This window comes from Perissodus microlepis, chromosome 4 (assembly GCF_051167445.1).
Source record: "Perissodus microlepis isolate ML-2025 ecotype Zambia chromosome 4, ASM5116744v1, whole genome shotgun sequence".
In the NCBI taxonomy this organism is placed as follows: Eukaryota; Metazoa; Chordata; class Actinopteri; order Cichliformes; family Cichlidae; genus Perissodus; species Perissodus microlepis.
This window is the reverse complement of record NC_140464.1, coordinates 1,267,293-1,279,260: the sequence shown is the minus strand read 5'-3', so window position 1 is coordinate 1,279,260 and position 11,968 is coordinate 1,267,293. Positions and strand designations below refer to the sequence as shown.

At 39.4% G+C, this 11,968-nt stretch overlaps 1 protein-coding gene across 1 annotated transcript; it reads right to left on the bottom strand.

Moving 5' to 3' along the window:
• Positions 1 to 1,529: 1,529 nt before the first annotated feature.
• LOC146387930 (GTPase IMAP family member 9-like) lies at positions 1,530 to 4,298 on the bottom strand. The gene is made up of 2 exons (XM_084924748.1): positions 4,205 to 4,298; positions 1,530 to 2,981 (listed from the first exon to the last, which is right to left on the bottom strand). The coding sequence occupies exons 1-2, from the start codon at positions 4,215 to 4,217 to the stop codon at positions 2,236 to 2,238; spliced, it is 759 nt and encodes a 252-aa protein (XP_084780874.1). The 5' UTR covers positions 4,218 to 4,298; the 3' UTR covers positions 1,530 to 2,235.
• Positions 4,299 to 11,968: the final 7,670 nt, after the last annotated feature.

Below are 11,968 nucleotides of genomic sequence, written 5' to 3'. Positions count from 1 at the left end.
GCCAGGGGTGAGGTTGTACACCCTGATGGTCTTTTGGAGTCCGTGTAGCGTGCCCACCCCCAAGATCCTGTATGTATGTGTTATGAGAGTGTGAGTAATGTGAGTGTCTAAGTTGTGGGATAAAATTGAGGCAGAGGCAGCCAGAAGGGGACAGAGGGGGGGGGGTGCCTCCCCTGCACCCTGGTGACACACCTTTGCCCCAAGGCCCTGCATGTGTGGGTGATTGTGGTGGAGCGGGAAGAGGGAGGCAGCTGGAGATGGGGAGGGAAGGAAGGGAGGGGCAAGTGACCCCTCCCTGGGGCCAGCTCCCCCGCTGACCCCAGTAGGCACCCCCACACTCTGCAACCCGCCAGGGAAAGGGGGGCCCAGGCCCCTCCGGACTGAGGCCTAGTACAGCAGCGCCGCCTGGCCCCGCAGAGCCCAGGACAGCCCACCCGACCCCACCACAGAGAAAACTGCACCCACCCCGTCATCCACTCATCTTCCAGACTACATGAGACAATAGACGCCCAGGCTGAAATCTTCCCCCCCACCTGGCCCTGGAAGAAGATGAATGGATGGATACATGGAGAATAGAATAGAATAGAAAAACATTTATTATCCACATCAATGGAAAATTATTTTGGGGTTAACAAAGCCATAAACAAATCAATCAAATCACTTCACATCAACCCACATTCATGAATACACACGTACAAAACTTCAATACAACAACAATAAAAACACATCAGAGCATCTCATTGTTCAGGACACTGACTGCTCTTGGCACAAATGAGCCCTTATACAACTTTTCACTAGCCAAAGGTATCCTATGACATCGTCCCGAAGGCATTCATTCAGTCGGCATAAAGAGGGTGTTCAGGGTCAGCAACGGCTTTCAGCCCAATGATACAGCTGATCCAATGAAGTTTGACGTCAACCAGTAATTTTTTACAGGGGTTCTGACAATCCTGTTCAGTTTGTTATTAATTGCCAGTTAGGTTACTACATTGCACTGAAATATTCAGCTTAGGGATGCTAGGAGGCAACAAGAAAAAAGAAATGAGACAAACCTGTGGAGGCAGATGTTACCATCATTCCTGAGAGACACCATGAAATCGATCTCTGACTAACTCAGCTGCTGCTGCTGATTTCTTTGTTTGTGTGTGATAATTGTTTGAATTCTTATTAATGTCATTTACAGGAAACCATAGTTTATAGAAGTGAGGCTTACAATCCAGTCTAATGCATGCCCGTGTTTGTGCTGAACTCTATGAGCCTTGCACAAGAGGTCAAAGAGAGGCCATATCAAAACTTTTCACAATAAGAGAATGTTAGCATTGGTAATACAGCTGCAGCCATAAATAGTAGCACATACAGGTTTTTGTTTCAAATAAAGAGCTCATTCCTTTATATTTACATTCCAACTAGTACTGGAATAAAGTTAGAGCACAACAAACTCCATTTCATTTCATTTCTACTCAAATCAAGAAGTTTAAGTTTAAATTCCCAGAGGACTTAGCTGTTTTATTCAGTGTTTTCAAATGTTGCATCATGTTCCAGTCAGGCATCCTTCCTCTGTGGAGTTGCTTCTTTCTGTCTTTTAATCAGAGCAGGAGGAGAATTCAACCCAAAGGCCTCCTCTTACACATGGAGACAAAGACACTCAGTGGTATTTTAACTTTATTATATAAATGAATAGCAAGAAACAAACATCACACAAGTACAGAAAGAGTTCAGGCAGGTGACATGTAGCAAGTCAAAAGTCCACATTTTAACATTTTATTTATTTATTCATTCATTATTTTGATGAAATAATGAATGAACTGGTTGTTCTAAATTGCCACAGGTGTGAATTTGAGTGTGAATAGTCTTTGAAAAACCCCACCTGCTCCTCCACACACAGCAGCGGGGGTGGAGCAAAGATTTAACAGTTTAGGAACAGTTAATCCCCCAAAACATATTAAAAGTAAAAGCAAAAAAGAAAAAAAAACATTTTAAAGCATCCAGACTTAATCTTTCACCTAGTAACGATTTAACTAATTTTGATTATAAACTGCTGACATGTACAAACCCAAAACCTTAAAATATAATGAAAGCAGAACAGAAACATTTAAAAATCCTGCGGAATATCTTTTTGAGCATAAACATTGTGTAGACAGAGATATTCATGAAAACTATCATCTAATCTCATCAAAGGAGAAATCTCTGTGTACAACAGACAAAATCACTCTGAGAGGCATTTTTTCAGGGGCCTCATAGCCATTCATCAAACTCCTTTGCCAGGTAAGAATTAAGCTGTATCAGTTCCTCAGCTGATTCTTCACCCAGCACAGGAGTTAACAAGCCCTTGGCCACAGAGGTCAGTTCCCTGTTTGCAGCACTGACCTGATATTTTGGTTTCAGCCTGTTCTTATGTTCTTCCAACATTTCCTTGGTGTAATATTCTTTGCCCTCTGCCTTGTTAGTTTGCACCACCTGATTGATTTTGTCCACCAGCTCCTTTACCTTTTCAGTTTTCTGCTCTTTTTCACCTTTGTTGTTAAGGACACAGTAGTTCTCTGTTTTAAAACCAACTCTCTGAGTAAACTTTGTTATCTCATCCTCAGCTCCATCTACATGAGTCATCAAGAGGAAAAAGTAAGGCCCTGACGCGTCGCCAAACATCTTCTTCAGGACTTCCACTCGTTTCTCGTCTTGTGTGTTATCGCTCTCCCATTTTTGCACATACAGGAACACATGAGGACCCTGATCAGCCTCAAACACGGATGCAGTGATCTTATTCAGCACTTCCTCTTTTTTATGGTTGGTGTGGCACAGACCAGGAGTATCAACTAAAACCAGTTCTTGGTTTCCAATACGTGCCGTCTCCGTCTTCCACGGTGTTGTATCTGAGAGAAGGGGGTTCTTCTCCACAGCAGGTTTACCCAGGAACGTGTTGATGGTTGAAGTCTTCCCAGCTCCAGTCTTTCCAACGAGGATAATCCTCAGCTTCTTTTGCTCTGTGAGAGAATTGAAATAACATATTTCATTGTAATTATAATATTATATGACATATGAGTACTGCAGCAGTTAGAGTGCAAACAAGACAGGCATGGATGTAAACAGGAACTGATGTTAGCTTAAATTGTGCCAAACTGCATTTATTTCTTACTTTCTTTTGAAAGAAATATCTGTACTGTTGCACTCATCTGAGAATATGGTTTGAAGAGCCCTTGACTAATATATTCATGAAAATTAAAGCCTGGAAAGCTGTTTTTCCTGCCTGTCAAAGTCTTGAAGTTGCTTGATCAATGAAAAAAATGTCATTAATTAATAAAATCTATTAGTAATCCAGTAAACTGCTCCATGCCATAAAGTTAAAGTATTAGATTATGGTAGAAAATAAAATACATTTCCAAATATCCAAAATAATATATATGGCAAACCAAGTAGTGAAGGGCAATGTGAAAGCATCTAACTTTAAACATAAATATGATTACTAAGCAATAAAAACTAGAATTAAGTGAATGCTAAACAGCTTCAATTGTTTCAGCTGTACAGTTAAATAAATCTATACTATCAATGCACAATCTTAAAACTTTATTTTATTATCAGTAACTTTGTTTTAAATTTTGTTCCAAAAATTGTGTCAGTTTAATTTAATCAAACTGAAGTGAATCAATGAATTGCTATATGTGTGCTCAGAGATGATAAGTGAAAGAAAAGCGTAAAAGTGAGTCACTGCGAATGCCCAATTTTTCAGATTTCTGACATTTCTGATGTTCTGAGCAGCATCAGAGCATCAAGATTTAATGTCTCAGTCATCCGGGTCATGGTAATCTAAGGAGCTTGAAAAGAACAGCGATCAGACTTCTTTGAGTTTCTTGAAGACAACTGTCCACAGGACGAGAGGTGAAACGTCTTTAAGAAACTCGAAGAAGTCTGATCGCTGTTCTTTTCAAGCTCCTTAGATCTAAATTTAATGTTTTAAGAGTTATTTGAGAGAAAAGCTCATTTGTTTGGTGACAGGCTTTGATAATATGTCAGTACAAAAAGACAAAGAAAAACACCTTCAGATACATCCTGAAACAAGGTAATGCTCATGTGATAAAGGAAATGTTTTTTTCTGTTTGTTAACAACACATGCAAACATTAATTACAAGAGAATAAGTTCAAATATGTATATGCATATATATATAAAGATCTACACACACACACACACACATGTATATAATGTACTTACCACAATTGGCCATTCTGTAGATTCTTCGTAGATGTGGTTGGTTGCTGTGTCGAGAGCGTTGCGTGTCTTGAGAGTCGTCAAAGTGCCTCGTAGTTCAATACTTTGTCACTTCATGTTTATATAATAAACGTCTGTGTACTTCCCTCCCCTTGAAGAGAGGTCACCAAACCAGTTTTAGAAAGAGCCAACCAATTACAAAATAGAAATCAGAATTAGATGCAGGGCAAAAAAAGTAAGTAAAAAGAAGCCACCAAAGAAGCAGATTTTATGTTGGTTTTTGATACATTAAAGCCACATTTTTAAATTTGGTTCTATATTTTCTGTTGCTTTGCTTGGATGCATCGGTACAAACAGGCCAAATATTGAGTGATTAAGACAATCACAGCAAAGTGGAAAGCTCTAAAATTTTGATGAAAGTGATGTTCAATTTAAACACATGTTCAGTTTTACAACAACTGTAGACGGCAAGGTAATTATTGTTACCTAAAACTAGACTTGAGAAGACATTTTGGTTCATTAAAAACTGAAACTATATTTTTGAACTTAGAAAACTAACAAAAATAGAACAAAATGATGAAGGAAATATCCTTAGTTTTAGTTTGTATTTTGTAAATATTTGGTCATATTTGTCAGATCAATCAGATCTTGCCTGATGAGGTTTGATGGACGTATTTATTGAGATTTCAGATGTCTATAAAACTCTGAGTCCTCTGCTTTCAAAAGGTCTGCAAATACTTAAAAAAACCAACACTCAAACTAATCAAAACAAACAAACAAAAAGTTTTCAAACAGAAAACTTTAAACTTAAATACACAAACTCACTCTGGGAACTGACTGGAACTAAACTGCAATATGTTTTCTCTGTATTATGGTAGGGTCTTTAAAATGTAAAACGCCTTGAGGTGACTGTTGTTGTGAATTTGGCACTGTATAAATAAAATTAATACAGTGCCAAACAGAAATGTACAAATAAACTGAACTAAATTGAATTTAAAATGACAAAACTAATTAGAAAATACAATATGGAGTAACTAAAGTAACTCAGGTAGACAGTCATGTGGGAAGGGCTGCATGAGTGCAGTCTTAAGTAATGGCAGATTTGTTGCTAGTGAATTTGAAAGGGTAGTTTTACTTGAAATACCCTTCCCTAAAAGCAGTCACCTATTGCAGCTGGCGTTTGGTCCCTTAACACTGAGTGTCAATCTCTGAAACCAACACTGAAGCACCAAAAACTGCATTTTCTCTAATACTGCATCTCAGACAATTAGAATATTGTAAAAAAAAACAACAACAACTCTATTTTCTTCCAAAATTTAAAGCAGAAATGTCGACTGGTGAAAAGCATGTTCATTTTTACACTCTGTATTTGGTTGGGACTCTTTTACTATAGTGCATCAGTGCGGAGTTGCGTAGAGGAAATAGGATTGTGGCACTGCAGCCTGGGTTGTTTTAATAGCAGCCTTCAGCTCATTTCTATCTTTCAGTCAGCTGTTTTTTAGATTTTCCATTGGGTTCAGGTCAGGTGAGTTGGTTGACCAATCCAGCACAATACAAAAACATGGCCAGCAATCCACTTAATAGTGGTGTGTCTCCAGGCAGCTGCTAAGTCCTCCTGGAATAGGAAATCACATTTGCCATAAAGCTGTTCAGCAGATGGAAGCATGGACGCTATGTTGACTTCTCACTTGATCATACACAACAGACAAAAAACCATAAAAACCAACAGAGGTCATTGGCCTCCAAATCATTGAAGACTGCAGAAACACCACCTTGGATTCTGCCCTTCTCCTCTCTTTCTCCAGACTCTAGGACCTGTGATTTCCAAATGAAATACACATATCAAGGCAGTCAGAGGGAAGCTAGGCAAGTATTGGAGCAGCAGAAAGATATAATGAAGAATGAAGAAGCCTAAGAAGTTCAACAAGCTAGCCATAGCCGAGGCCTTGGAAACCGCCAGCAAAGATTTCCGTTCTTGCCCAGCTGCTTGAAGACGTATACCAGAGAGATAGGAAGCAGGAGAAGGTGTAATCTCAGCGGCAGGGGAACAATATGAGTATAGCCCCACCAAGGCTGCAGATAAAGCAATACTGGAAGAGGTTATGTTTACGGTGCAAACATAACAAAAATGCTCAGTAGCTAATGCATCCAAGAGTGGACCACAACCCTCCTGACCAGGGTCTAGTAGTCATCACAGTGGCAGACATCCAAGAAAGGGTCTCCGACTTGGACAGCACCAAGCTCTGACATGATTCGTACCAACTGGCTGAAGAAGCTGACTGCACTCCACGAGTGTCTACAAGCACAAATGAACCAGCTGCTAGTCGATGAGAGACACCTCGACCAGGCCAATAACCGGCCAATAACCTGAGGGTCCTGCGCAGTATCTTAGCTGTTCCTAGGACTTGGAGTCACTTACCCAATTTACATCTTCACGTTTCCAGTCTATGTCCCTGTATTAAATAAAGCTTTGTCAACTCACAGTCCAGTTGTCCTTCGAGTCTGCTGTGGTCCACTCCTACGTGCTGGCCTCCTGGTCCATGACATGTACAAACTGGAGTCTATTAGATAGATATGATACAAACCACTGCAATGCAGTACCTGTAATACCTACAGCGTGCTCTAATCGCTCTAATAGGATATTATGGTCGACAGTATCGAACGCTGCACTGAGGTCTAGCAGGATCTTCATGTAGACAACTTTTGAGTCAACAGTCTTCTGTTGATTCTGATTGTGCTAACTGAACATGGAATTTATATTGTTTGACACAGTGAATTACTGATTTTCATGATCTAGCCATAATCATTAGAAAAGCTAAAAATATTTCTCTTTATCTGCAAAGAAGATATAGAGTATATGAAAGTTTCCCTGTATAAATACTTTTAATGACGCTTGTTTTTACAGTATTATTTTTTTTAAATGTGCTAGTAATGCCTAGCAGAAGCTCTGGCCCATAAACTCCTATGTTAAAACTTCATATCAGAAATAAACATGTTTACAGCCTGATACAAAAACTGATTGGTTTCTGTGGATCATTTCCCCCTTCAACCTGTACGGGGGGAGAGTCTTTGTACATCTCATCTGTTGAAATTGTGGTGGAGGTGATCTCCAGCTAGGATGGTTTTTGGCATGTCCTACCAGGAAGAGGCTCACAAGCATTGTGTTTCTGTGCAACACACTGAACCCAAATTTCTCCCTGTGCACCCATCAGACTGTGAGTGGATGTGACAGAAAGTACTTGTGACATAGAATAAAGTTCTACAGGAATGTGTGAGAATGGGTAAATGAGGCTTTTTCTAAGTATTTTTAGGTTAATAACCAAACAAACTTAGCACTCCCAGCTCTTCTCCGAGTATCCGGTCGTTAAGTCTGACGTCACTAGCCGTGTCTGGACCTAAGCTCCTCTGCAGGTCCATATATCAAACGATCACTATGGCATTACTGAGAGTTGAAAAACTGTCTAAAGTCTTTCATCTTTAATAAAATGATCAGCGTTCTGCTCTACCAGGTGTAACAATTGAGTTTAACATCCAGGCGTCCATGAAAACGGAATTTATGACATTTAACGGAGTCACAAGTTAGCAGGAAGTTAGCTCGCTAGCTTCTATCTAAATACAATATAGCATGTCCTGACTGCGGAGTTTTGGAAACAAATTAAAACGTACAGCTCTGTTATCACTTCCAACATAAATGAAGACAGAAAACTAAACAGCAGTGACGTTTGTAGGGTTACTGAAGTTTGGCTAGCTGGTATATAATTATGACCGCTAGCGACACAGCTATGTTAGCATAATATAAACAAGCTAACTTTTTTTCCACTCGATAAAAGTTAACATGAGTGTTCTGGGTGGTCAGGAACAAATGTAATCGCATGGCAGGATGCTGTAAAAGGACCAAACTTCAGCCAGGAGAACAACTGAGATAATCCATCCACAACACGAGGTTAGTCATTCATATACTGCTGCATGGGCTGGGCTGTAGTTACATCCTAAGGTTTTACAAACTGAGCTTAAATAAATGATTAGCGGTAATAAAAGCTGAGGGAGGTCAACAGTGATCACTGACTGTTTTAGGAGCTTTTTGAGATTAAATAGAAGAAAATACAAAACATTAAACATGTTAACAACACAAAAGCCATATTAAACACAGACTACTTTAGGCCCGGAAGTAGGATTCGTCACGTCGTCACTTAACGACCGGATAGTCACTCCTGTCTCCATAGACCAGCACTACAGGACCCAGTGTGAAAAGCAGCAGTTGATGTCACGGTGACTTCAAACACAAACACAGACTCACTACAATGTTTAGACTTTTCATTATTTCTGTGATAAATTTTCTGTAAAAAGGTGTTCAAAAAAATAAGTTCAAAGAAACTCGAGTGAATTTAAACTGTCCTCAGTCTGTGTGGACGACGTCGTTTGTGTGTAGCTGCACAAAAAATGTACATTTCCACGAGATGTTGTGAGACTGTTGTACCAACATTTCATTTTAACAACAAACAAAGGTAACTGTTGTATGAACCATGGTGGATGACTCGGTTTTTCCTAAAACTAACTAAATGGTAAATTCAAGACACAAATTCAAAATAAAAATAGCACATTTATCTGTTAGTTAAATGTATTGTGTAGTGTTTACCTCAATGTGATTATTAGAATAGTGCAGGTTTTAATTTCAACACCAACTTCTTCTTGCCTTTGCATAATTGAAACTCCACATGTTTCAGCCTGAGGAGGACACCTACTATGCAAATATGTCAGCAAAGCCAGCGGCTGATGGGGGCGGCGTGTCTGAGCTCGGCTTTGCCCTTCTTCCAGGGAAGGGTGTCAGATTTGCCAAAATGCTGTGATTGCATAAATATACCTGTGGGGACAAATACAAATATTTCCTGCAAAAGACTTTTTTCTTTTTTTCTTTTTAAACATCCAGGTCCTGCTGCACTCACAGATACTGAACCTTAAATATTCTGTGTCTCATTTCATGCATCCTTTGAGGCCAAGGCTGCAAAATATACATGAAATTGTGAGAAGGAAACTTTGCCCATGATTATTATGAATAGGAAAGGTTTCTTTCTATGGACAGATGCTGTTTCAAAGGATGTTGGACTCTGAGGAGCACTGCAGCTGTTTGCTGAACGTCTGCCCTCTGTTGACCACAGGAGAAACTACACCTGCTGGTCTGTCTGGGTTTGAAACATCTGACACAGGCTGAGGTTAAAGGGTGAAGTGACCTGAAGTGTCTGCAGCTCTAAAACTCACAGTCTGAAGACAACATCTGGTTCTGTCTCTGTCACTGTGAGCATTGGGGCCGAATTATCCTGAGGGCATTCTGGGTAGGAGTCTAGGGGCCCATGTACAGCTGGGGGCCCATCAAAGAGGCAAACAAACAAAGACCAGGATTATATTATCTTAAATAGAGTTACATAATTGGTAGAAGACAATACTCTGTATTTGACCTGCCTCATCCCTCCTACACTGTCGAGGCTACTGGTCTGTCCCAAAGTCAACCAGCTAGTGGTTCTTCCAAAACGAATAAAACAGGCATGATGGGAGAAAACTGGGATGGACATTGATTGCTGTTAAGTTTAAAGCTGATGAGACGTTAAGCGTGATGACATGCAAGCTAATCCACAGGTTAGCCGCTCACAGTCAACGTTTCAGTGGATCTAAATGAAGGAGCTCGGCTATATCCATGAAATATTCTGTTATATTCGTTTTCTGTAACATAATTATCATTATCATGAACCCACACACAGACACAAATTCACATCGTAATGAAACACACAAGAACTTCTTTTCATGTTCAAGTTTGAACACAAAGTCAATTTGAGTGTGAAGAAGTTGATTTTGCAGCAGTGTCTTCTTTGTTGGTCATCACTGTGGACAGATGGGCTGGTGTTCCAGCACATTCTAGTTCATAAAGGACGATGTCAATATGACGCTTACAATATATTAGTATAGATACTGATCATTTCTGTGATTATTAAATGTTTAAAGTGTTTCTGATTTTGTATTTACAGCATTCATTCATCATCAGTTCCCATCCTTGTCACTTCCTGTCTTCTGCAGTAAATATTTGTGTCTCTGCTCACAGTCTGATTACTGTAATCGCAGCATTTTGACACGTTTAACAGCTTCTTCAGAAGAATGGTGAAGGCAAGCACAGTCGTGGTGGAAGAGGCGTGATGAGAAATGAAAATATCCTACAGCAACATTTTCTGAGTCTAAGGTCTTACAGTAATCCTGCTTCTGCACATGTCCTGTCATATTTCGTAGGTGTGAGTGTTAATGGTTCGTCTCTCTGTGTTAGCTCTGTGGTCTGTATGAAGATCGTCTTCTTTCTTATTTAAATTTGTGCAACGTGTTGTTTGTTTGTTGTTCATGTGTTTATGTTAACAATATAATTCATATTCATTTTGTTGAAATAAATCTTTAAAGTCAGTGAATTCAGATTCGCCACATTTACAAACCACAAAATAAAGCTGAGTAATGAAAGAGTGCCAGGAAAGTAATGCATTTACTCAAATCAATATTTATTGATTGATCTGATTCTGTTGTTCAAAATTGATTGGAGCAACATATTTTCACACACTGATTAGCATTTTAACTGCATGACATGATAAAAATAAAGAAAAGGCACAACAAAGAAAGGAAGAAGAGCTGTGAGTGAAATTTAACAATCGTTCTTTTAAACAAGTCCACTGAGTGGAAGCACAAAATCCATCAGGCTTTAACACATTTCAGAAAACAAATGAAAAGAACTTTTAGCAGCTTTGATAGGAAACTACAGACTGTGCTGCAGATTCTCCAGAAAACATCAGTTGTCAGGTTTCCCTCTAACTGCAGCAGCTGAGCTGAGGTGGTATCACAGCGCTGCATTTACAGTGAACGCACAACAAAGGTCACACCTGTCTCATGCATCTGTATATACACACAAAAGAAGAAGAAAATGGTTTGTATATAATTCAGTTCCGAATTATTCAAACTCATGTTTATGGAATACGAGAGTTGTTTAACCCTTAAAATGACTTTTTGATGGAAACTGTGTGAGCACTTTCTTTGTTGTGTTACAGTCCGTGTGAATAATCTGTGCATGTTGCAGGACTGCAAGCTGTGAAATGAAGAAACATCGCTGCTGTTCACATGTTCTGTTTAACAGCTTGGACAGTGTAACTGTACAGGGGCGAAGGACTTTATAACTAACCTGTTTAAACTGTATTAAAGGCTTAAAGTTTGCATTAAAGTTTGTGTTGACTACAAAGATTTTTCATTAAGGCTGTGCTCGATGTTTCTCTCAGATTAAAAAAAATGTAGAAAAGCTGCTGACAGGTTGGTGTATAAAAAATCATTTCCTAAGAAACTCAAGTGAACATTCAGAGACAGGAAGCCAGCGCATCAGTATGTATCAGCACATCCTCAGGGAGTCTTTGTTGGACAGAATCAAACCTTAAATTATGGGCTTGTGTAAGGCTGCAGACTTGTTTCCCTGCAGGTACAGGGTGAGGTTACTGAAGAATTTCTGGTTTTGACAGCTCTCCACACCTGAAGTGAACTCACTGCCTTTGCTTCACAATACAAATTGAAACAGCATGAAACACCGAAGCCACAAGAAGAACTGATTCATCACTTTAACTAAGAAATGATAAAGCCTTTCAGAGTATATTCTGTGTAACTGTGACGAAGGAACCACACCTGCTATAGGAGGGGTCAGAGGTCAAATCTATTACTAAGGCATGAATAAACTCATCTCTATTAATGGACCACATTCCA